The sequence below is a fragment of the Thamnophis sirtalis genome, unplaced genomic scaffold, assembly GCF_051295495.1.
Source record: "Thamnophis sirtalis isolate CommonGarterSnake01/CBP01778 unplaced genomic scaffold, rThaSir2_p1.2 scaffold_3, whole genome shotgun sequence".
NCBI classification, from domain to species: domain Eukaryota; kingdom Metazoa; phylum Chordata; class Lepidosauria; order Squamata; family Natricidae; genus Thamnophis; species Thamnophis sirtalis.
In genome coordinates, this window is record NW_028261383.1 from 102,758,834 (window position 1) to 102,786,357 (window position 27,524).

The 27,524-nt window shown below is 40.7% G+C and overlaps 1 protein-coding gene across 5 annotated transcripts in view; it reads right to left on the minus strand.

The window, feature by feature from the left end:
* SH3PXD2B (SH3 and PX domains 2B) overlaps nucleotides 1-26,799 on the minus strand; it is a 135,916-nt gene extending 109,117 nt beyond the window's left edge. For 2 of the 5 annotated variants that reach the window (XM_087709620.1, XM_087709619.1), the window contains exon 1: nucleotides 26,476-26,799. In XM_087709620.1, coding sequence (XP_087565746.1) covers nucleotides 26,476-26,547 — 72 coding nt within the window. In that variant the 5' untranslated portion in view covers nucleotides 26,548-26,799. Of the gene's footprint in view, nucleotides 1-15,421; nucleotides 15,440-26,475 lie in introns of those variants that run through there. The other 3 variants (XM_087709622.1, XM_087709623.1, XM_087709624.1) reach the window with 2 other exon arrangements.
* Nucleotides 26,800-27,524: the final 725 nt, after the last annotated feature.

A 27,524-nucleotide genomic window follows, 5' to 3' on the forward strand; every position in this document is an offset into this window, starting at 1 on the left:
AGTACTGCAGTATTTGTATTCTTGAGTCACATCCAAGTCCTGAGGACATACAGTTAAACCTCACAACAGCAACTTTTGTCTTCTCATAATCCTAAGAGTGTGAGTGCTATAGAGACTCTGAATGATTCAATTGTCTCCACAGCAGAGAAAAAGAACAGAAGCAGTATCAGAAACATGTTCCTTGGGGAAAATTCCCTAAGCTAGTTCCTACCCACTTGCAGACTCTACTATCTAGGGTAACTAGGGAGTATTTAGAGATCAAAGACTTTTAGACTTGGCAATGCTTACCAACACTTGCTTGCTGTTGCTACCCCACTATTGTTCTGACTGCCAACAATGCAGCAATTCGATTCTCACCAGCTCAACCTCCTTTTGAGGTTGGTAAAATGAGGACCCAGATTGTTGGGGACAATAGGCTGACTCTGTAAACTGCTTAGAGAGGGCTGTAAAGCACTGTGATGTGGTATATGTCTAAGTGCTATTGCTATATCTATCGCTATATCTGTGTGTCTGTGTGTCTGTGTGTCTGTGTGTCTACCTTTCACACTTCTGAACTGCCCATCTCCCTCAAAGAGTAGGCTGATTTCTAGCACAATACTCTATTCCTGCATAACCCCAAATTCACATTGTCACTGAGGAGAAATAAAATTGACCAATAATATCAAGCATCACACATTATAGAGCTGTGATGATGAACCTGTGGCACGCGGAGCCATAGCTCATTTTAGGCCTTCCAGAGGGCCTTTCCTGAAGCCTGGGGAAGGCAAAAAACAGCCCAACAGGCAAACTGGAAGTTTGGAAACAAACTTCCAGTTTGCCCATTGGGCCTGTTTTGCTTCCTCTCTGGGCCATAGTTTCCCTAGTTTAAATCCTACACCATTTCTCCTTGGTTGGCTACACAGAATCGTGCACAAAATGTTTCTGGATTCTAACTGCTTTGAATTTGATTTCCTCTCCCCTTCTTGTGCATGATGGATTAAAGGAAAGGATTCCTTTAATCATTTCAGAAGACTTCTGAGCCCCCAAAGCAATTGGAACAGGCAGCTTTGTCCTTGAAACAGCCATTTCACAAAGTAGGAGGTTTGAATTCTGAAATGTTTTGCCCACTTTTAGTTATGTGTTTTTCACAGCTGGAAAATTAGATGCTCGGCCTTGATTTTTCCAGTTGTATTGCGAGGACAACACAATTCCTTCTGCATTCCCCATCCAGGAAATGAACTGTACATTTTTGCTAGGATATGCAAACTTCACTTTCTGATGCCATACCTTTGCACTGTTCTACTTTTTTCCACCTATCTTGCACTCCTGCCATATGTCCACCTTTGATCTCTGGGATGCTGTGATCAAGTTTCTCCCTATAGCTAACTCTTTGTTAATGTTTTAGCCTTTCCACTCCCCTGACCCAAGAACCACTTTCACCCTTATGTATACATGAAGTTAAAGTATCCATCCTGGATACTGTAGAGTACATGCATCAGTTGTATGTTTGCTTTCCTTCTCTGTTCAACACAATAGTAAACCATATTTAAAGATGGTTTAGCAAACAAAACACTTGAGCTGGGGTTATGTAACATAAATCAATCAAACCACATTATGTTTAATATGGTGCAAATCCCGCTTTTGTTCCTTAAAGGAGACAGGAGACATTTCAAATGAAAACTCAATTTCAGGAGAAATGATTGCGCTTTGCTTCTAAAGCACTGCAAACCAAAAGAGAATAATAAAGGAAATACTTAATTTAAAAAAAAAAACCCAAGTGTCCAAGTGTTTTCTCTCTCTTTTCCTTTCCCATTTTTTTTGTCTTATGCATGTCTGTATATTGCGAGTGTTTATTTTCCCAGGTTCATTTTCCCTGTTCTCAGCTTTAAATAAAATCTGCCCCTAAAAGCGGTTTCCATAAATCTGATGAAAGACTCATGAGAAAGGAAAGGCAGCAACTGATACAGGCTTTCCCAGACCAATGGAATATTCTCATTCCCTCCAGGGCAGACTGCCAGAGACTATCCATTACTGAAATGCTATCAAATGCTTAGCAAGCCAACCTCCATGGGCCAAAGGCCTGCATGATGTCATCACATTGGCTGCTTTGCAACAGGCCTTTTTGTGAACCAAGTGCATCCTGGGATTCCTTTGGAAGGGGATGGAACACCCCCTTTTTTTAAAGCTCTTGAGCACATTGTGAGTTCTTGGAAAGAAATTACAGGAGGGGGGGAATGGGAGGGGAAGGCTTTTCTTGAAAGTTCTTCAATTACTGATATATTTCATGCAGGCTGAAATTGCAGGCTGATTCACACCATCGGCATTTTGAGAATTCCATTTGAATAACGGGGTTGGGTGGATTAGAAACTAATCACACAATGAGCATTTATTCAAGAATACCAGCCAAAGGAGCATATGCACTAGGATGCATATACCTCACAAGCTGGCCTTCTGATGTAGAAGATGATATCGCAGTACAAAATGCAATGCTCGTTATGTGCTGGTATTACCAGTTTGGCTAATTGTGTGAGCTGGTACTATGAAACATCACTAGAACGGCAAACAAATATGAGAAAAAATACACTATTTATATGTACATATTACCATATAATATGTGTACATATTTACTGTAATAGAAATACGGTCAAATTATTTTAAAAAGGTCATCATTCTAAAGGCACGCATTCCTTTCCAATCTGTGTCACTTTATAGAGATGAGAAAATACACAAATACATTGCGCAAAAAAAATTACGAAGCATCTTAGATCAGGAGTCCCCAACCCCCAGTCTGCAGCACGCCAGAAACTGGGGCGCAGAAATAGCAATAGCAATAGCAGTTAGACTTATATACCGCTTCATAGGGTTTTCAGCCCTCTCTAAGCGGTTTACAGAGTCAGCATATTGCCCCCTACAATCCGGGTCCTCATTTTACCCACCTCGGAAGGATGGAAGGCTGAGTCAACCCTGAGCCGATGAGATTTGAACTGCTGAACTAGCAGTCAGCTAAAGTAGCCTGCGGTACTGCACTCTAACCACTGCGCCACGTCGGCTCAGAAACAAGTGAAGTCCCATCCGTGGGCTGCAGGCAACACATGAAACCATGCCCCCTCAGGTCTGCAAAAAAATCTCTCTGCATGGAACAGGTCCCTGGTGCCCAAAAGGTTGGGGGGGCGTTGTTTTAGACCATTCTCATATGGTATTTTCCATCTGAATGAAATGAAATGAACTTTACCAGACCCTGGACAAGATCCAAGGAACTGGACAGACAGATCTGTGCATCTAAGATAGCTTTGAATTTCCATTTTGATCACAGCAATCCCTACAGCATAGCAAAGGCTATTAAAAAAGAGGAGTTGATTATTTACAAACAGTCTCACTGGGCCCATTTCAGGCTATGGGTATGCTTGAAGAAGGTCTTTGGATGGCAGCCATGATGCTCTTCTACAAATGGCTTAACTAGGTTTCTGGCTGGTATAATAATAATTATTCATTTTATAAATTATTCCAGGAAATAGAGCGGGCTTTTAGCCTGCTACCCTCAACATTTCACTAAATGCCTAACAAGGAGACAGACCAATAAAAAGTGATGAATTATACTGCCATGGTTTCTTTATTAAAAGACTGAGGCCAACAGAAATAAATTACACCCTGAACAAGACGACCTCTTCCTTCAGCAACGTTTGATCCAGATTTTAATCCTAGAGGAACACAGTAACAGAATGACTACAGCAGTGGGTCCCCCTCTCCTTGAAAATATGCTGATTAAAAATGCTTTATTAAGCACCAGGGTTTCTTGGGTCAACTCCAGCACAGGAAAAACTCTTCAGCCCATGTCAGCTGTGGAAAGAAAAACAATGGACACCACCAAGGGGATTACTCTGCTCCAAGTGAGATCATCTCACAGTGAACACACACCTTTGCAGTGGGAGAGACCCTGATACTGAGTGATGCAATCCTTAGACAGATACAGCTGTTTTATAAAGGGCAATAGGTCACATTTCTAATTGCTTCCTTTGTGTAAAGACTGCAGAGTCCCACACACGGTCCTGAAAGATTGTCTGGGAGAGGCAGCATTGCGATACACTTAATACCAATCACATGAATATAGCTGAAAGTCCCTAGAAACTAATTTTTCATTGTTGGATTATTTGGTTTTTATTCCACCTTCATTATTCTTTATAAATAACTCAAGGTGGCAAAGATACCTAATACTCTACCCTCCTCCTATTTTCATTAAAACAACAATCCTATGAAGTGGGTTAGGCTGTGGGAGAATGATTGGCAGAGAGTGACATTGACAGTAGACCAGTCAAAGCTGAATAAAGGCCTTTAGTGCTGTTCCAATAGGAATTGTGAGCCGAGGAGAGCTCTCAAATTGCATACAGTTCTTTCTTGGGGAGCACGATTCCATCAGGAGCAATAGATGGAAAATCCTTGGGTGCAGTGGGTTCCTTACTCTGTCTTGCTGGGATACAACTGCAGCCTTTATGTCCCACCCAGTCTTTTATGGTCATCCATTCCTAGATCAGGGATGATTAACCTTTTCAGCACCAAATGCTGAACCTGGAGTGCACGTGCTGCACGTGTGAAAGCACCAGGACCCAGAAGAGAGCAGCTGGCTGGTGTGCATGCATGCTAAACCAGCTGGCTGGCATGCATATGTGCAATGGAACCCTGATACTGAGTGATGCAATCCTTAGTCAGATATAGCTGTTTTATAAAGGGCAATAGGTCACATTTCTAATTGCTTCCTTTGTGTAAAGACTCACACAGTCTTGAAAGATTGTCTGGGAGATACCGGAAGAACAGCTGGTGATGGCGTGCATACCTACAGAGAGAGCTCTGTGTGCCACATCTGGTACATGTGCCATAGGTTCGCCATCACGGCCCTATATCAAGACTTCTATCACATCTCCTCTCTGGCTTGGGGTCAAGTTGTCCACTGCCCCCCCCCTCTCTGTTCCCAACCAGGGGTTGTTGAAGATTCATGCTTTTGTCACATCGTAGCTAAATTAGTACAATTCGTGCTGCATGTGGTTGCCCTTGAAGGCAACTTAAAAGTTGAAAATAGCATAAAACATATCTGCTCCCCATTTAGTAAATTCCCATGTAATTATCAACACTTATGTGCAAAAAAATTATTGTAACAAGTTATATTTATTTTCATGCAATCTTATATATTTTCATCCTTCAAGAATCTACACCCTTCATGTGTGTAGAGGCAGAAAAAAAATAAAGAGCAGCACGGATATTTGATTTCATTTTTAAAAGATGCCTTTGCTATGTTAAACAGTCCCTTGTTTCAGTTTCTGTCTGTAAAGGGGGAAGAAAAAGAGCCTTTTAGACAAACAGCTGGCTAGCAGATTGTTCCACACAGAGATTTTCTTTGACATATTGAGGGATATAAAACTGGGGGGGGGGGAAGCTTGAAAGAAAGAAAAACTGTCCAAAATGACAAGTTGGACTGCTAGAGAAATGCAAATGGAATTTGTCCAACTGTAACAGAGCTGTCAAGGAAAAAAAGGGTCATTCAAGCAACTTGGTGGAAAGGAAAAAGAATCAACAAATAATATATCTCTCCTTCCTCCACTTTTGAAGTGGTGGGCTCATTCCGGTAACCATTTACTCTTCAAGAAGATACGTCTTCTTAAGGGAAATTAGGAAGCAGCATGAACTAATAGTATTGTTATCAAAATAGGAATTAGTTTGCCTAAATCTTTTGGAGATGAACTCTGGGACTTTGATCAAGTCAGTATGTGCCATGAAGCTAGTGCTAACGCTTAGTGACATATATACAGACCAACTCCAGAGTGATCTGTCCTTAATTTGGCTCTGCTGGTCTTCCAACATTGCTCTTGTAACTGAATCCATCCATCTTTTTCTTGAAGATTCTCATCTTTTCTTTCCTTCCCTAATTTCCCAGCACTATGAACTACTCAAGAAAACTAGGTATTTGAATATTGTCCCAAAACATGATAATTTGAGCCTCATCATTTGTGCCTAGAATTAAAACTCTGAGTTGAATTGTGCTATGATTTGTTTCTTTTCTAATACCAAAGTTGAAAAGCATCAATATTTCTTTTATTCTGCTTCTTCAGAGCCCGACCTCAGTGTTACGGAAAAACCATTCATTGCCTGGCCGATTCTAATCTTTGTAGGAATAGACACATCAACACCATCTGAATATATTTTCCAAGGTCTTTATTGCTGTTCTGTTCAATGTTGGTCTCCAACCTATTTCTTGCCTCTCAGTTCCTTTACTATTGATAGTTAATCCTAAAAGGCAGAAACTATTCACTACTACAAAATCATTACCAAAATCATTAATGCATTAAACAACTGTCCACCAAGTGTAATTGATACTATTTGCTCATTGAATTCATTGTACCAGAATACTGTTTTTACTATATCATTTCTGATTATGACTCTTCTTGTTTTTCATATCCTGGGCAGTAAATGGAAGGATCTTCTCATCAACAGTGACCAATATCACTCTACTTCAACTGATGGGTATCTAAAAAATCAATTTCAGTTTATTTGCTGCAGCTAACTTTGTATGTGTTTTATCTTTATAGTCCTAAAAGTTTCAATATACCGCTGTAGGATGTGCAACTGTTTTAATTCAATGTAGCAAGCTGACTTCAACAAGCCATGTGGGTTAGAAAACAGAGACCCTATGCTTTGTGTAGGAGATGAAGTCTCAGTTTACAACAATGCCAGATACAAAATGCCCCAACTGTGCCATCATCTCAGAGTTTTCAAAAGAACAGCTGCATAGCACTTCTTCATTATCTGTTTACACATTTGAAAACATACGCAATGCCAGCACAGTTGCTGCTATTGCATTGGGCCGGTTCTAATGTATTGCATCTGACTGGCCAATAGTGTTAACATGCTTGGTATGGGACATTTCTGAACTGTCTAAATCACACAAAATTCACAATAACAAATTAGAGAGATTTTTGTACTAGATATACCCATCTAGACCCTGAAGCATCATCTCTACCTAATCTAGTAAAAAACAAAAAGTCCACAGGAATAGAAACAAATGTTCCCTAATTAGCCCCTTTATGAAGAATTACCATGTTTTTCGGACTATAGGATGCTCCAGACTATAAGACACACATTAGCTTTAGAGGAGGAAAAAAAGAAAAAAAATCTGCCTCTGCCTCCACCGCCTGTTTGCCGCCACTGCAGCCTGTTGGCCACGGCCCATTTGGCACTACTGCTAGTTCACCACCATCCAGTCATTGTTGCCCGTTCGCTGCTTTTGCCGTGGCCCATTGCACCTTCTCCATGGCCCAATCGCCACTACTTGTTCACCACCCATTCCCCTGCTGCCGCAATATTAGCTGTATAAGACACACAGACATTTCCATCCAATTTTTTTGGGGGGGGGTGCATCTTATAGTCTGAAAAACAAGGTACTGTCAGGCCTGCAGTTATATTCCTTTTAGCCATGCTAATAACTGAACTGGTAAAGTTACAAGTGGGCTGCCACTATGAGTTTCTCAGATTCATTGTGGCTCCATAGATGCCAGAATATATTATCTTGGGGCTTGCATGGCGTGACAAGTGGAAGCCTACGATAAAATGGGAAGACGGTGGTAGGAAACTGATGATTGCATTTGGGCCGCTACCACCGGTGGAGGAAAAGGACCAGCCAGGGATGATTGAACCCAAGAGCCCAGAACTTGCAGCACCAGGGATCCAACAAGTACCAAAAACCTTGTTGGGGGATGTTTTGTCGAGAAAACCGCAGTACGACAGTAAGAAGGGAGAAGTTGTTCGCCCCATCATTTCTTCCTCCCACCAAAAGACAGCCCAAGTCACTAACCAAAGCCAGGATAAGCTGATGACAGCTATGAAATTGGCGCTCCCAACAGACAAGTGGCTCAATAATAACCACATATCCTAACGATGGAAGAAGGATTAGCCTGGAAGGGGTCCAAACGGTACCCCTTGGGGTTGAGGCTGGAAGTTCTACAGCGAAGTCATGAGGCAGAACTAGGAGGCCACTTTGGATTCCTAAAAATGTTCCACATTGCCAGGCATCAATTTTGGTGGTCAAAGATGAAATCAGAGGTGAAAAATTATGTAAAAAGCTGTGCTACTTGCGCAACGATGAAACCACTACCGGAGAAGTCCCTGGACTACTACAATGAGTGGCCAACCCTAACTGACCATGGGAAGAGGTCGCAATGGACTTCATCATCGAACTCCCAGACAGCAGTGGGAACAGAGTAATCTGGACAGTTATTGATTTGGTTTCCAAGCAGGCGCACTTCATCGCTTGCTCAGGGTTGCCGTCTACAAAGAAATTAGCAAAAATGTTTGTGAAACACATTTATCGCCTGCATGGAGTGCCCAAGAGGATCATTTCAGAACTGCACAGGGTACAGTTCACGGCCAAGTTCTAGAGAGAGGTTCTGAGGTCCATTGGGTCCACACAAGAACTGAGCTCAGAGGTTCATCCCAGCATGAACTGCGCAGCAGAGAGGGCCAATGCGGTGGTGAAACAATACATCCGGTGTTATGTGGACTATCAGCAAGACAACTGGTTGGACTTGCTACCCTTCGCCGAAGTGGCGTATCACAACTCGGTCCACAGCAGCACTGAATTAACTCCTTTCCAGATTATCAGTGGCATGGAATTTGTCCCCATGCCTGAGTTGCCTAGAGAACCCCCCCTCCTCCATGCCTCTGAATGAATGGATGGACACACTAAAGAAAGGATGGGAAAGTACAAAGAAAGCTCTAGCAGATGTGGCAGAATCCTACAATAAGCAAGCGGATAAACATTGCTCGCTCTAACCCCCCTTCCATCCAGACAAAGTTTCTGTGTCTACCAAATACATAAGATTAAGAATGCCTAGCAAGGAATTTGGTCCAAAATTTCTAGGTCCATTCCCGATAGTGAAGATAGTTAACCCAGTTACGGTTCAACCCAGTCTACCCAGAAGTCTAGGGAAAATTGACCCAGAATTTCATTGTAGCTTGTTGAAGTCAGTAATTGGGTCCAGCATAAGACCATCCACCCGAGCTTTCCCTCCTTCTGTAGTGATAGAGGGGGAAACACGTGATGAGGTGGAAAAAATCGTAGACTCCAGGCTGTATAGGGGTCGTTTACAGTATTTAGTGCATTGGAAGGGTTACCCTTTGTCCAAAGCTACTTGAAAAGCTGGAACCTAAAAGTGGAGAAGTTAGTCAAACAATTCCATGAGAAGTTTCCCGATAAGCCAAAGGGTCCCTCTGGGCGAGGAAGAGGCTGTTAATTTTGTTATGTTAACTTTTATGTTAATTTCTTTTCAGGAAACGTTTTTCTTTTGAGGAGAGGCCGCCTGTCAGGCCTGCAGTTATATTCCTTTTAGAATCTTTGGCCTGCCACACACTCTATTATTTTATATGCTGTTTCATTAGTATAGTAATTGGGAGGGGGGATAGGAAGGAGTAGAATTGTAGAATGTGTTGTTGTCATAATAGAACATTCCTTTCTAGAAGCCCAAGGTCATTCTTTGTCTCTGCACCTCCGTACCTGACCGGAACTAGATGGGTGGAAATGCCAGCATGGCAGAGAAAGATTGGACCATGTGATGGACTTTTGGATGTGGGGACAGGATCATGAACTTTCAACTGGGTGGAAACCCAGGAAGTTTCAGATTCGGGATTGCCACAGATGTACCAACACGTCTCTCTTATTAAATTGGAAGTTTAAAGATAGTTCTGCCTTGGACTCTGATTTATTTCTGGATGATATTTGGAATGCTGACATGTACTTTGTAGTATTAAAGGCATGTCAAGGATGCAATTCAACTGTAAAAAGTGCATTCCTGCAAGTATCACCCAGAATTGGCATCTCATAGAAAAGGACTTCAGACATTGGAGAAATAAGCGATTATCTGATGCAATAAATTGTCAAGAAACCAAATGGACATTCACAACCTGGAGAATATCAAGACAGTACAGTGCTGGAACATGAGCCCCACGTTCTTCAAGTCTAAAGGTATTCAATAAGGTACTAGAAAAGAGCTGAGGGAAATGTGTAGCTTTGGTGCTCATGGTATCACAATCACTTCATCCGTCACAGCTCAGAGGCAAAACAAAAGTTCAGTGCTACAAGCAAAGGTACGTATCCACTAAGACATGGAATGTCTGACCTATAAATCAATGCAAAGCTGATGATGCCCAAGAAGAAAACATGATGGGAATCAGGAAATAGAAATGGTATTATGAGATTGGCCACTTTACATTAGAGGAGCATCAATTCTTCTACTGAGGACAAGATTTGCAAGAAATGGAGTAATTGTTATTAACAAAAGGAAGTTAAGTCAAGAGTGACAGATGATCTCAATTTGAGTCCAGGTAAGCCAATATCAAATATTACAACTCAAACCACAGGAGTGAAAGCTGAACAAGTCTATACACATCTTATCAACACAGCACCAAAAAGCCATGGTAATTATAGGATCTTGGAATGCGGAAATTAGAGTAAAATAGCATCTGAAAGAGTTGTCACTGGGGTATAAAATAAAGCAAGACACACACTAATAAACTTCTTCCCATTTTGTTATAGCAAACTCCTTTTTCCAACTACTTAAAGATTGATCTACATATGGAAATCAACCGATGGGAAACAACATAATAAAATTGAATATGCATTGAAAGCAAAGATGGAGGACTTCCAGCCAGCCAGCAAAAACAAGACTAATTGCAGAGCAGATCTTGTTCTAAAAATTTATCTTCAATTTAAGCAAACAAAAACATGAAACAGCAAGGTATGAGCTCTTTCATTATTTATCATTGCAGTGAAGGTAAATAAGAGTTGGTGCAAATACATAGAATAACTTTAGCATGTAACATTGATGATATGGCCAAAGTTTTGATCACTAAACTAGAGTCACACATCAGGAATATGAAGTAAACTGGGGTCTAGAAAATATTGCAAATAATAAAATTGCAGAAGTGGATGAAATATCAGCTGGACTATTTAAAACTATGCAAGCTGGAAACCACAAATAGTGCTTTAACTGCACTCTGTTGCCAGTAAGCAAAACAATGGCCAACTGACTGGAAAAAGTCAATTTATAACCCACAACACAAAACCATATTAAGGAAGGCTTATAGCCCTGAACAATTACTCTTATCTCACACACTACTAAGAGAATGCTCAAACCTTTCCTATCCTGATTAAAATAATTTATAGAAACTGAACTAGCAGGCGTCCAACATAGTTTGAAAATAGGTAGGTTAATGATTACATTGTTAATATTAATTGAGGAAAAATGGCAAAAGAGTTGCAAATATGATTACTACTTTTGTTTCATTAATTACATAAACACATTTAATCATAACAGTTTGTGGATAATCTTTAAAAACTGAGGAATACTGGTCATCCTTCCTACTGAAAATCAAAATGAAGCAATCAAACGAAGCAACCAAATCAAACCCAAGGTTGCAAACTCTCACTTTATTTAACTTTATGCAGAATACATCCTGAGAAATATTGGAGTAGAGAATCAGAAATTGTGTCTTGAATAAAATGGAAACCAATTAAAATTACTGGGAGAAATATTAATAATCACAGATATATCACCTGATGGGTGGAATAGAATAGAATGGAATATCCTTATTGGCCAAGTATGATTACTTGTATGATTACAGCGATATGCTGTAAACCGCTTAGAGAGAGCTGAAAGCCCTATGAAGCGGTATATAAGTCTAACTGCTATTGCTATTAAATACACAAGGTATCTGTCTCCAGTGCATAACTCTAAGTGTACAAACAACAAAGTGATAAATCATAAATAAGATACAATAATAAATCATAAGATACAAATAATAAAATTATAAGTCATCAAGGAAGGTTTAAGGAATCTCTTGTTAATAGAAAATAGTACAAAAGCCATTGTACAGTGGTATCTTGGTACTCATAGATAATTGGTTCCGGGAGGTATCAAAAATGATGAGTGCCAAACAATTTTCCCATAAAGAATAATGTAGTGATTCACAAGGCAACTGACATCGACAAGTTCTAGTTTGTGTGTGGAGTACCAAACAAACAATGACTATCAGGACAAAATTTTCACATCAAAATGCATTGAGTACCAAATTCAATGAATTTCAAAACAGTTGAGTACCAAGATATCACTGTATTTAATTCAATAAGTTTTTGTTTGTTTGCTTTTAAAAAAAAACCAAATCTACAATTACAGGTAGTCCTCAACTTACAACCACAATTGAGCCCAAAACTTATGTTTCTAAGTGAGACATTTGTTAAGTGAGTTTTGTCCCATTTTACAACTTTTCTTGTCATAGTTGTTAAGTGAATCACTGCAGTTGTTCAATTAGTAACATAGTTGTTAAGTGAATCTGGCTTCCCCATTAACTTTGCTTATCAGAAGGTTGCAAAAGGAACCCACGACCTGAGGACACTGCAACCGTCATAAATACATGCCAGTTGCCATGTGTCTGAATTTTGATCATGTGACCAAGGAGATGTTGCAAGGGTTGTAAGTGTGAAAAATGGTCTTAAGTCAATTTTTTCAGTGCCATTGTAACTTCAAATAGACCCTAAGCGAACTATTGTAAGTCGAGGGCTATCTGTATTTCAATAGATAATGCCAATTGAATGTAAATAAATGGAAATGTTGACTGAGTGACATATTCTACCTTCCTGGGTTCAAAAATTCACAGGGAAGGTGATTGTAGCTGCAATTTGGGAGAGAAATTGACAAATCTAGAGAAATTACTGAAACACACGTTACACTGGCAACAAAGGTACAGTATATATTTTCAAGGTCAGCAGTCTTCCCATAAAACCATATTAATGTAAACATCACAAAGACTGAATGAAGAAAAATTATGCCTTTAGATTGTGTTGCTGGAGAACAGTGTGGAAAAAGTTGGATTGCAAGAATAAATCCTGCAATAGAAATGAAATAAAATACTCGTCAGAAGCTCAAATGCTACAGCTTGGTTATTTTGGACAAATACCGCAGAAGCAAAAGTTACTGGAGCAGACACCTCAATGATCAGAAGAATCTAAGGCAATAAAAAAAGAGCCAATAGTATAGAAGACAAGACATTAGACACCATCATTAGTGACATAAGCATGAGCTGACAGTCAGTCTTGGTGGAAGGTTGTACACTGGGTTATGAAGAATTGGGAACAATCAAATGACCGAGCAACAATGCTGAGAGTTGCTCCTAGTGAACGCTGAAGTGAAGACTACATAAATTGAGATATAATTTAAACAAGTTAGTAAAAGGTTATATTTGTGCAGGCTTGCTTATGCATAGAATTGAAAGATGTGGACTGTTCGGAAAGATGCCAATCCTTATTTAAAAAACAAGCCAACATTTCCCCCTTGCTATCAAGTTCCTCCCCACAGCCAAATCATTCTCTTCTAATCTATTATCCTTTCAGAGGAATGGATAGTGCGGAATAGCTTATTTAAAGGAAAATGCCTGTTGCATCTTTAACTCTGACCCAACTTTATCTACAACATTTTAACCCCACTTCTCATTCGGGGAAATCTTGAAGCAATTTACAGCTGGCTATGATGGACCATTCCTCAAACCTTTCTGTCTCATTGGCCTGCTCCTCTTTGCGTTTCCATTTCTTTTCTTTTGAAGTTGCTCTTCTTCTGCCTTTGCACAACTTCTTTGTTCTTGGAGGTCCTATCTTAATTGCTTTGGCTTCCGTTCATTATATGTTCCTTTCACAAGAGGACCTAGCCAATCAAATTGCATTCAGTTCTTTATTTGCACTTGACAAAGTAATTTATCCAATTATTTAAGAGACCAATGCATCCTCAGTCTTTGTTTTATGAAACATGTTCCCACTAGTGAATATATATTAGGCTTTCTTGAAACTACAAAATATCTTACTTGTACTTTGTGTCATACATGTCCCTGCCTCTCCCAACCCAATCAAAATTAAGCTGCAGGACTATTTTTAAAAACAGCCTTCCCCACCCTACTCTTTCATATACGTTAGTCATCTGCTTCCCTTGAGCTATACTCTCTGAGTATTATGGGAATTCCATAATCAACATTAGTTAAGGAAAAGGTACCTCAAAGAATGAGTATCCCAGATTTCTGTCTTACACCCAAGATATAAAAGAACTCTTACAATCCACTTTATCAAATATTAAATAGAAACAGAACAAAATAGGAAAAACAATTATTAACAAGCTAAAACTTACACGCAAATTGCTAGTGCTGGTGAAACCCTTAAATTATTTTCACATTCCTCTGCATTTAACAAGAGATTTTATATCAAATTTGAACAAGATATATCATTCTGGGGATCCCCAGATTAATCAGATCAGTAATTTTCAATCACTCTGGAAAAAAAACCCATACAGATTATTAGCAATCTGAGTCTTTGGTTTTATCAAAAGGAAATGTGTATTCTACAGTGCTTTTATTTATTTTTTCCTTACAAAGCAAACAAATGATGTACTTCGAAGTTGACATGGACTTAAGTCAATATTCTAACTTGTTATCTGGCTAAGTTTGTATCTGTTAGCCCACGCATTAGGCTGACAACATCAGGCTTCTGCAGAAACTCAACTTGTATATGAGTTGGAAGTTTGCTTTAGGCAAGGGCACATTCATAACCACATGATCCTTCCAAGGGAATTTCTTTTTGTAAAGTCACTGTGAAGTCACACTCTCTCCCATAGTATCTGCCCATAATTGGCATGCGGCAGGTTTCTATGATTAAACAATGTCATTTGCTGGGATCCAGGAAGTGCATCTTCTCTGTAGCAGCCCTCCAGAACAAGAGAGAGAGAAGACTATATAGCTTTATCTCATTCCATTTTCTCTCATTGCACTCCAAGCATTTTCTGGAAACATTTCTGGACATCTTGTGCCTTTTTAAAGTTAAGTGGCTAAAACTGAGTACTAAACATACTGAGAACTGACACAGAATCACATTATGCTGTAGCCTGATGTACTTTGCTGTATGTAAATGATACATTATTTTGAAACTGAACCTCTTATTATAATCTAAAGTGTATTTTAATCAAAAGCTTTAAACACACTAAACTTAAATCCCCCATATGAATCCAAGAAAAGGTGCTCCGGTAATACCTTTTCTGAATAACAAAAAATTCTTATACAGACAAGTCAGACTTTGCACAAAGCTTTAACGGGCACAAATTTGATATCAAGACTCAAAACGACAAGCTAATATCCATGCATTTTAATCCCTCCACCAGACACTACAGATTTCAAATTTGCCATTTTATAACAATGAAACTATGCGTTTTAGAGTGAGAAATTTTGAATTCACATACATTGAAAGGTTTTAAGCTACCTCCTTGCAAACACAATAGGTTTTTTTTAACAGATTAGTTTCTAATTGAGGAGGTACTTATAATCTGTCTCACACATAACCTTCACCTACATAACCATCATGCCTTCCTCTCACCTCTTGTCTTATCCCCTTTTCAAATGCTGCATCAGATTAACACCTATGCATCTGAGGGAACGAGTTATTGGAAACACTTATGCCTTTTCATCACATCTGTTGCACAGAAGAGGTGATACCAGGCTCCTTCTGATTCATGGCTTCTACAATCCCTAATTATGGAAGAGACAACGGATTATATTGCTAAACTTCTGCCACCTTGCAAAACAGACTCGGGTTGTCTTTTCTAGAATATGAGAAGTGACACCCCCAGTTTTATGTAGAATCATGACTGCTTTGTTCCATGCTCAACAAATAATTCCCATGTCAATCAAATGATGTGGGAAGGTTGGTTAGATTTCTTTTAAATTCCATTGACTTCAAAGAGTGCATCTATAGGATTTTTATATAACTATTTCTATATAATAGATAAAACAGGATTACAGTCAAATCTGGTGAAATGTAACATCTCATAGCACGATTACTGCAATCTTATAGAGGGTGAGATGAATAGTTTATAACAGGGGTCATCAACCTTTTGGCCCTCAGGGACCATTAAATTCATAATTTTAAACCCTGCAGGCCACTTATATGATCTGCCTAATGACTGGCTGGGTGCGTGTGACTAGGTGGTCAAGTGACTGGATGGGCATGGCCAACTTGATGTCACTCATGTTGTGGGGCACCTCACTGGCCTCTACTCGCCCCTCCCTTCCCAGCCACTCCTCACCTGCCCACCCAGGCTCGTTAGGACCCCAAAAGGAAGCTGTTGTTGGAGCTAAGCAGCCACCATGAGAAAGAGTTGGCAAAATAGCTGGCTCAGTTCAAATCGTATCTGACCAAGAAGGAGGCTCAGTAGAAGCACTTCACTGGGGACTACAAACATAGTCTTTCCAAGCAAAGGGAAGACCTGTGGGAATGCAAGGCCAGGTACCAGCGCCTGGAGGCTCAGCGCCTGACATTATCAGCCAGTTCCAGGCCATGTAGTCCCATTGGAACAAGACCCTATGGCTCTTTGCCACCAGCGGCGTTTCTCTCCAGCCTTCAGCCAAAGCCCCACACCAGGAGGCTGAAGCAGATCCCAAATCAGAATTTCTGCCCCCCTCCATCCTGCACAAAAAGACCCTGAAGGGGGAGACTCTCTGCAGCAACACAAGCGTTCATTGCATGTATCCAGCCCAGGGACCGTAGTGTGAGGACCCCTGATTTAGTGCAATATACAAAATGCAAATAATTTTTATGAGGACCACCAAAATTTTCTCGCTGGCCACCAGTGGTCCACAGTTCACCACTTGGTGACCGCTGGTTTATAAGACACAGTAATTCAGCATTCCTGTTTCGGAATTCTTTTTTAAGTGGCAAAAAAGCAGGGTAGAGCTGCTAATCTTCAATTTCACCAGAAATCCTAAAACAATCAGAGATGAAATTATGTCTACAGTCCACCCTCACATGAAATGTGTGTTGTTTTTCCTTCCTTGCAGTCTGATTGAAATTATCTCAACAGGATCAACATTCTCAAACTGCTATGTCTCAATATTTCTGTGCACTTCTTTCACATATATCATCATACTTATTTTCCTTTTGTCGGACTTATTCAACTACATGCTAGATACAAATCCAAAGAGCAGCAACTCTTATGCCTGTAGTTCAAACGGTTGTCCCGACATGCAGGAACATACTGTAAGAAAGATTTGCTAAACCAATACAAATGCTGACAAAGAAAGGAATGAATAAACATGCAAGGTTTAACTGGGAAAGCTGTTAACAAGGGATAGCTTTTTGCTCCATAATTTACAGCAGGGGTGTCAAACCTGTGTCGTCACAGCGGTGTCACGTGACGTATCGGGACTTTTTTCTCCTTTGCAAAACTCGGCGTGGGTGTGGCCAGCGTGTGACGCATCTGGCCTGGAACGCTTGTTTGAGAGCTCTGATTTACAGCATTTGCATCATGGCTATGCAAAGCATTCAATGGAGGTACATTGAAAATCATGCTTGACCAAGAGAGACACCCTCTTGTTAAAGCAATGGAAAAGCTACATCCTTTGACAAGTCCAGATGATTGTTCTAAAAGCCATTCCCAGTTCTCTGTGAAGATCCGTATAAGAGTTTTTATAGGGACAACTAGTGACACAAAGTGGTTGTGAGTAAGCATGCAGCAACACATGCCTATCATGCTGTCTGTAGCTCTTGTGGGTCAGGTGGAATAATCTATCCTAAACAAAAATCTATCTGATCTATTCCATTAATATTTAATCATAAAGTGTTACCTGTTGTGGCCCAGCAGGAGCCATTGGAGCTGCAAACAGACTCCGACAGCAAGGGGCCTTATGAGTCGGCTCTGGAAGATGTGGAGGACCCTGGACAGGGTTCCAATTCCGAGCAGGGACCAGAGAGGCTGGTTGGCTACCAGGAGGCGCCTGAGGAATGGAGCAGTGGTGAAAGCCATAGGAAGTTGATACCTGAGGTCAGGCCCTGGAGCAGTGGTGAGAACGTCAGGCCCTTGAGCAATGGGGAGGTGGAGCGGGAATTGGTCCCAGACGTCAAACAAAGGCGAACAGAGAAACGCTGAGAGCAACTACACAGATACAGAAGATGATTGGACCCAGGTGGTTGTAATTAGGCTCCTCCCAAGAGAGTATATAAGGAGAGACTTTGGGAGGAAGCTGTTTACAGGATTCAACTAATTATACCAACGCTGGAGAAGCTCTCGGGTGTTTCTTATCTTGGAAGTCTGGAATGCTGCCCAGGTCTTGTCAGTGTGTTAATTTACTGTGAATAAATTGTCTAGCAGTAATTCTTGTCTTGGAGTGCCTCGGTGTACGGAGGGGGGTGTCAGAACAGTTACCTATGTTTGTTTTATGGCAGAACCAACAAGGAAACTAGGTAGACTAGTTTCCCCCAATATGATGTCTCCCTATCTGAAGCTTTAACCCCTAAAATCCAAAGGGCATCAACTTGGTAAAACATTAGTCTATACTCCTGTGGATTTTCAAACATACAATTCGCTACACCAGCAAACTCACTATGCAAGAGGAAACAAGTTGTAGCTCACAAACGTTTGCGCCAAATACTTAAAAAGAAGAAAAATCTACATGAATACTATTAGTGTTAAATCAGAGATTGCTGCTAGATTAACACACATGGCCTGTGTTTTCTATGAATAAAGCAACTGTTCTAACTTCAAGGTACAGCAGCCTAGGTGCAGAAAGTCTGGGGAAAATCAGGATTCAAAAGGCACAGCACATTGAAGACTTTGGGAAATTTAACATGAGGATCTGAGCAAGTGGATTACAACTGGATTTAAAAAATCATTCCGAGACATACAGATAACAGTTCAAACATATTCCACTTACTATAAATCCCATTAATTCCAATGGAGTCTTTAGATGTATTTGAAGCCTGTTTTCCCCTCAAATGAGAAAATAGAAGCAAAATGAAAAGGTACAGATGCCTTAGATATCTTGGACTCTTCTGTTATAGCCAGGCTAGAGATAAAGAAGCCCAGCACCATAATCTCAAAAGAAGTTATCTTTATGTGCTTTAAAGATACTATAAAATAGGCACTCAATGCCCTTTACTTGGTCAATTTCTCATTACCTCCTAACTAAAATCCTTGTGGTGTGTTCTTTAGGATCAAACATCAAACTACTGCACACAAGAAGCTTCTTATTAATCAAGCTATTTTTAACTTTTAGTGGTAACTTATCCCGGTTAGAAAAATACAGCTTCTAAGAAAGAGTGATGATTTCAGATAACCAAGCAAGCAGAATTCAGCTAAAGTATAAAGCTTCAGCTCTTCTCCCTCTTTAAGTTTCTGCCTTCAAAATAAGAAGGTGAATTGTTTCATGGCCAAATTGATCTATATTCTTAGATTTAACATCTGTCTTCTGGCAATAACGTTCCTTCAGTTAATTTAATGAAAAATTTCCCAGAGTTAATTAAAGGCTTTTGTTAAAATTGGCTGGCAACCTCTTGCAATTAGCAACATTTTGATTTTTTGTGTGTGTGCCTTCAGATCCTGTTCTCCCTCTAGGTGTCTGCACCAAATAGAAGGATCCCATGCAATGCCATTTTCCTCTTTTATTTCTCTGTCAACCCTTCTGTAGCAATCTTGAATCAACCAAGAACCTCTGGCAATCCAAGATTACCAGAGGCCATTATTGCTTCCTACTCATTTTCTTTTTCTTCCCTTTGACTCCAACAATAATACTTTCCTACTAGTTCCTTAGCTAGTGTCTCTCCTACTATAAAAACTTTCTGCAACTTGAGCTCTTTCCCAGACTCAATTTATAAGTCTCAAATACAACCCGTATATCTGGAAGACCAAACAACAGGATGGTAGATTGTGTTAATCTTCTGCATTATAGCACTCTCTCCATATATCATTTAGATCTGTGTCTTTCCAAAGATTATAAGGTTTGAACAACCCAAAATTATTGTCATATATTCTGCTCACAACCTATAGTACTTAATGAGCAGGAAGTTTATCAAGCTCATTGCATACTAACTAAGAAAGGAGAATATTTGTAGCTCAGGTTGAAATAAGGGGTCCTCGGTGCTCCCTGAGCTTGGTTGTTTTCTTGCAAATGCACTGATGTTGTTACCTAGTTTGGATAATGAAATATCTGCAAGAGAACAACCAAGCTCAGAAAGCTCCAACGATCCCTTGTAGCATGCTAAGCAGCTGATTTTAGGAAGAAAATTAAAGACAATTTTATGGTTAGAAAGGACAGAGTAGAATATTTATTATTGGTTCCAACACAGCTTATAGTGCCCATTGGTTGTTATGGCAAGATGACTCACTCTCATTTTCCTACTTATTGTGGAAAAAATGGTTTGGAGGTCCTATAATTAACTATCATTGCAGATCTGTCTTACTCATATGGAAATAGCATCTTGATTCACGGCAGAACTCATTTCATTCACAGGCTTTCAGAAACAACAATGTCAATTTTAGAAAACCATGTTCGTCCTTTCTTTCAAGGAGCACGTAACACCTTCTCCTTTCCTCTCTTTACTTTCAGAACATCTTTGTGAGTCAGACTGTCTTATATCTACACTGTTACGTAAGAATCCACCCATTACAACGTACCCTACAGAACAAACACGAAGATAGTGAACATAAATCAACCCTATAGTTGAAGGACGTCAATAATTTTAGGGAAAACTAACAAAAAGGTGACACTGAGGAAAATAAACCAATGATTGATGCAAAAGGTCATTAATTATAAACTGAAAAGCATGGTGGCCTTCAAACCTTTTAGCTGAGTTTTGAAAACCGAGCAGTTGCCTAGTTCCTTTTCTAGTGCCTCAACTGGGCTTCTATACCTTATTTTCCTTCCCATTTCAATTTTCTTTCTCTTTCCATTTTCCCTCTCCCCAATGCTGCTGCCCTTTCTCTCCCTCCATCTGGTTCTGGTGATAAAGCAAGTGCTATTAGAATATCTTTCTTCTTAGAATTCAAAGCAAAAGTATTATTTATCAGGAAGGATTCTTTATCATTAAATTAAAAAAGAATATTTCATATATTTATCTGGACCATTAGTTCATTTGTAACTTTCTAAAATCTAAGTTTTTGATTTTAGATTCACCCATTTGCTATTCCAGAAAAAAACTTAAGTCCTAAAAACTTGTCCTTTATTTAAAACTAATTTCACTAAGGATTGAAAGAAACTCATCCAGTGCTATAAAACTTGCTGATCCAAAGATTCCTAATAGCTTAAAAAACCATTTCTGAAAGTGGTTAGAAAAGGAAACAAACCCAGTGTCCTTTTAAAGGTCCCAACTGTGGTTTGAGCAGGATGATTATTCCTTCATCTCCCAGAGCTCTAAAACTGCAGACTTGCCTAGCAGTCTGTTGTTTTGCTGTCTCCTTCTGAGGAGCAATTGTCTGGAGTACTTGTGGGTAATCTCAGGATATCTCCTTGTCTAGAGAGCAATTAGGAAGAATATAGAATAACAGAAGGGAACTTGGGAGGTCTTCTAGTCCAAATCCCTGCTTAGTCAGGAAACCCTTTACCACTTCAGACAAATGGTTATCCAATCTCTTCTTAAAAGCTTCCATTGTTGGAGCATTCACAACTTCTGGAGGCAAGTTGTTCCACTGATTAATTGTTCTAACTGTCAGGAAATTTCTCCTTAGTTCTAAGTTGCTTCTATCCTTGATTAGTTTCCACCCATTGCTTCTTGTTCTACCCTCAGGTGCCCTGGAGAATAGTTTGACTCCCTCTTCTTTGCGGCAACCCCTGAGATATTGGAACACTGCTATCATGTCTCCCCTAGTCCTTCTTTTCATTAAACTAGACATACCCAGTTCCTGCAACCGTTCCTCATATGTTTTAGTCTCCAGTCCCCTAATCATCTTTGTTGCTCTTCTCTGCACTCTTTCTAGAGTCTCCACATATTTTCTACACCGTGGCCACCAAAACTGAATGTATTATTCCAAGAACTGGTCCATCGCTGGCTCTTCATTTCACTGCAGTCATTGGTTCTGTTTATCACGGAGCTATCTTCAGTTTGCCATTTCTTCCCCAGATGTGACCATTCCTGCCCTGTACTTGTTTTATAAAATGCCAGACAAACAATTGGAGCACTGTCTGGCCACTTAACATTTGTGAATTAGAGAATATAGGTAGTCCTCAACTTATGACCACAATTGAGCCCAAAATTTTCATTGCTAAGTGAGACATTTATTAAGTGAGTTTTGTCATATTTTACAACCTTTCTTGCCACAGTTGATAAGCAAATCACTGCAGTTGTTAAGTTAGTAACATGACTGCTAAGTGAATCCTGCTTCCCTATTGACTTTGCTTGTCGGAAAGTTACAAAAGGTGATAACATTTCTCTGAGACATTACAAATGTCAAAAATATGAGTCAGTTGCTAAGTGTATGAATTTTGATCACATGACCATGGGGGATGCCACAACATTCATAAGTGTGAAAAATGGTTGTACGTCACTTTCTTTAGTGTAACTTTGAATGGACACTAAATAAACTGTGTTCAGTCAAGGACAGTAAGAAAATATCCATAACCTGAGGACAGATATAAATCAACTTCAAGAAATGTTCCACAAAGGCAAGGAGCTTAATGCTAAAAGTTGGTTCAAAACTGGCATTGAAGCACAGTTGGGTGCTACAGGAACAACATTAATTGTGGTTAAATAAAGTATACAACTACAGTAGCAACTGTGCGTAGCAAGCAATACTGTATTTATTACATTTCAAGTGACAAACCATGACTTTTGCATGTACTATAAGCTTGTAAGGTATAGTTTAGCCATTTGTATGTAACAGCAGAGTATGATCTGAACAAACCAGGAACTAATTAAATCTGTCCCTCTCAAAAGGAGAAGAGATAGCAGTTATAGCAATAGCAGTTAGACTTATATACCGCTTCATAGGGCTTTCAGCCCTCTCCAAGCGGTTTACAGAGTCAGCATATTGCCCCCAACAACAATCTGGGTCCTCATTTTACCCACCTCGGAAGGATGGAAGGCTGAGTCAACCCTGAGCCGGTGAGATTTGAACAGCCGAACTGCAGAACTGCAGTCAGCTGAAGTAGCCTGCAGTGCTGCGTTTAACCACTGAGCCACCTCGGCTCTCAAGAATCAAGAGATTCTTTTACAAAGCCAAGTCACAGTCTGAGATTACACACAAGTGGTAGTAAATGCTACAGAGCAGCACAGGTTTAGATAAGAATTAGGATGGTCTCAAATTATGCTAACAAAACCTTACAAATATTTGAAACGAACGGTTCCACCACAAAATCGCGGTAGACTAAAGCGCGTGTGACTAAAGCGCGGTGACAACAGCGCGCCGACAACAGCGCGCCGACAGAAGCGCGCTGTAACATAACCCTAAAAATAACCCTAAACCTAACCCTAAACCTAACGCTAAACCTACACTAAACCTACCCTAAACCTAACCCTAAACCTAACGCTAAACCTACCCTAAACCTAACCCTAAACCTAACCCTAAATCTAACCCTAAACCTTACCTTAAGTTAAATCGCGCTTCTGTCGGCGCGCTGTTGTGGGCGCGCTGTTGTGGGCGCGCTGTTGTGGGCGCGCTTTTGACATCGCGGTTTTAGCGCCGCGGTGTTGTCGGCGCGCTTTTGACGTTCGCGGTTATGTCGTGCCACGGAAACGAACAGTTATTCTATCACAATGATTACACTATGAGCATCAGAAGACACAATTCCCTATCATTCCCCAAAGATTTTTTTTAAGAACTCTTTTTTTTTCTGTGCTCTGCAGTAATAATATTAGCATTGAGCATCCTGGATCCTTTCCTCATACCACCTATTTTCTTGCACACTATAACGCTCCACAAAACTAGTGCATGTCTAATCAGCATTTCTCTGTATGGAATTTTCCAAAGAAGTTTCAGGTGCATTTTAAAGCAGAACTGTATCTGTTATTATGTATAATAACAGGCAAGAATGAGACTTTCCATAACTCTCTCTCAGTTTAACATGATAGCAGGCTGCCTTCAGATGAAAAACAATTTTATCTCTATCCAAAGCTAAGCAGATATAACTGTACTTGGTCCATCATTTTACACAAACCTAACTGGAAATAAAGTTCTGCTGAATGTAAGAAAAGTTCTGCTTGGAAGTAAACAAAAATGCACAAGATGTTAATCACACTACTTTTTTTCTGCCTTCTTTCTGACTCTCCCTCTCCCTCCCACTGGCTGTATTGTCTCACATCAGTATTGGATTTTGGAACACTGCCAGCTATGTTGTGGTATGTACTGGTTATAATCATAGATAAGGAAAGATACTTCCAGAATGGACTCTCCACTCTACTTTCTCTGAATGAGTGGAATCAATCACCAAAGTCTTGGGGTGGGGGGGTTGTTCTGATGACAACATGACTTAGAGATCAAGTACATACTATCTTGAGCCCCTCAGAGGAAAAGATGGAATCAGGATCCTTCTTTTAAAAAGTTACATTCAAAGATCCTTGAGAAGTTCCCCCCCCCCTTTTTATTTACAAAATTCTGAAGCATTACAAAGATAGGCTTAATATAGACAGAAAGAGGCTGGTAGATCAGGACAATTTGCAATAGATTTGAAACTATTTCTAACTTCCTATTGTTTAGTAACAGTATCATCAACAACTTTCGCTTACCCACCGAAAGATCGTGAATTAGATTGTAAAAGCAAAGATAATTGGATAACGAACGGTGTGTGGGAACAGAACTGTTAGATGAGCTTTGATCCTGAAAACACATTTCTGAATTGACTGTATGCCCTGAGATATCTTTTCATTTTTAATTCCAAGGGGGGTAGCAGCTTCCATTGCTCTACAATTTTCCCAATAGATCCCAGGTCCCCTCCCCCAAAAAACAAAGTAAATCTTGTAAGCATAATGTCTGCCCACTGTTGATGAGCAGACAGCTGTCTACAAAGGCAGAATATTCTGAACAGAATTGGATTCCTATTATCAATTTATCACCAAAAAAAGAAAGCACTCTCCTGTCTTGATAAGATATTTATTTATATTTTGCCAAAAAGAAAAGAAAGTTTGTATATAAAAACTTCCCACTAGAGGTGCATACGTTGCAGTCATTTGCTTTAAATTCAGTAAGTAGAAATTACAGTCTGCAACAGATGAGAAACCTGTATTCTAACAAAACCGTCTCATTCTACACCACCATTCACTCCTTGTTCTCCTCTGCATCCTAGCCATCTCCTACTCAACTTCTTTCTACATTATGATCAAGAGCAATCAGCTTCAGCCTTCAGACCCTTTTTTCTCTCCTCCCCCCCCCACTTCTATGGCTTTCCACTTTTGCTATGAATTGATTAAACATTGTCTCAGATTCTTTAACAGTTCAGTTGCTAGCCAACTCTTTGGGGCTTAAACAATGCATTCCCACCCCAATCTGTAATGCACGAGGAATGTTTATTGCACTAAATGAAGTGATGGCAGGGTTGGTTGACTGTGGGATTCAGCAGGAAATAAACCAGATACTCAAGATGAGAGTAAACCCTGAAATGAGAGGTATTTGCTTATTCTGCAGATGCACTCTGCTTTTCTGGAGATGATATGCTACTGCAGCATCCAACCAATTGCAGGCATCAGCCCCCGAGGATTCAAATCCTCAGAGAGAATCCAGTACTGCAAACCTATGCAGTAAAGTTCTCTTGTTCTACAATGTCTGCAAAGCATACCGGGCACTAACTTGGATTATCCAAAAATCTGTTTAAACTGCTTTTTCTTTCTTTGTATTTCATAAGCTGCTCTATGAGTCTATGGGAATAGGCACATGTCTCATCATATTCAACATCTTGTCTGAAGGAGACCTCTCTTAAAGCCCAGCTGACCTATCACAGGGCAGGCATAGGGCTTTCTCTATGAAACCCAAAGCATGGAGTGGGAAGACAAATCTGGTAGGAAAAAAAACCCACTATTTTCTTTTCAAAAGAGAGAGATCCAATATAGCGGATTCTCTGCCAGGACAGCAGCCACACTCTCCAGATTCTCTCCAGCAGTTTAACATTTCAAGCACATTTTGAGACACACACACACACACACAAAACCTGCCAAGGACTCAACAGAGTCACCTAGAATGCTGGATGGTCAATAGAGTCCTGCCTTTGTAAAATCAATACTGAAAAAAGAAATGGGAGAAGGGGAGGGAGAAAAAAAAAACACCAGGCAGCAGTAAGAACTTCCTGCTTGGCTCGTTAGGAAGTTGCAGCACAGGCACAGGCGAAATGCTCCAATTACAACATTCATGGAGTAGAAATCTAGCCGAGAAAGGAAGGGACCACACAGAAGTTGCAAAAAGGGTGGAGAGGGAGATCCTTGAGCGGGCCTTTCCTTCAAGCTGGTGCCCTTCCAGATGCCGTGGACTGCAATTCCATCATCCTCAGTCAGGAGAGCCATCTGGCAGACCCTTTGCCTCCCCCCCCCGAACCTCTCCAGCCTGCCCATTGCCCATAGGGAGAGAGAACCCTTGTCTAAGAGCTCCGACCCAAACAGAAGGGTCCCTTTTGCATTTGAAAACCAGGAACGGGCCAGATCCCTGGCCATCCTCCCCACCCACCCGTCCCCAGACTCACATAATGCTTGTTGGGGATTCGCCTCTTCTGCACGTCCAGCACCTTCACCTCCACGATACTCTTCCGGGGCATAGCGTTGGTCGTCTGCAACGCGAACCCCAGAAGCAAAGCAGAAAACGGGGCACACCTCGGGCTGAAAGGCAGGGGGGAATCGGGGTGGGGGAACAGACGGAGAGAGAAGGCAGAGGCGGGCGAAAGAGCCCCCTTCTTCGGGAGGGTGGTGGAATCACGGCTGCTACAGAAACGTACACTACAAACTTTTAGGCGCAGCTCGCGGGCAACTTGGATAGGCAGGAGTGAGCCACACCACCCTCGGCGTCTGCTTCCTCTTCCTCCTCCCCTCTCGCTCTACCTCCTCCAGTCTGCCTCTGTCCAGAGTTTGCAGATGCGGGAGGGGACTCCTCCCCGGCCAGGGCCGCTCAGACAATGTGGTTATGTGCTCCAATCCACCAGGGCTCTTAAAGGGACACGAGCTCCGCAGGAGAAGGGAAGCCGGCTACAAGGCAAGCAAAATCAATGCAAAGCAACCAGAAAAGCCGCCGGGATTTCTCTCCCCCATCCTCACCCCCGCTCCATCTATCTGCGCGCCCCACGGGGGGGAGAAGCGGTCGTTGAAAATGAAGAGGAAGACTGAGAGCGCTCGGGAAGTTGTAGGTCTCGGGCAGAGTGATATATGGGGAGTAGGTCTTTTCATACCTTCTGCCAAGGTTTTAACCTCCGCTTGACCTCCTCCGCCTCCCCACCCCCTAAGTGAGCGAAGGAACAGAGATTGATTAGCAGGAGTTTTGTCTCAAATCCAATATCGCGCCTTACCTCCCACGGGGGAAAATATGCACAAAAGGTTGGAATCGGAAATCTCCGAAACGACCAAATCAACAAACTAAACTAAACGCACGAAATCTGTTGCAAAAAAAGGCCACGTGTGTGGTTTCTGAGCTGGGGACACAGGCGGCCTTAGCGTCAATAGGGTCTCGGAGACTCTGGGCGAAGAGCATATACATTTTAAAATAAAGTGGTTGCCGCTATAAAAAGTCCAATGTATTAGAGAT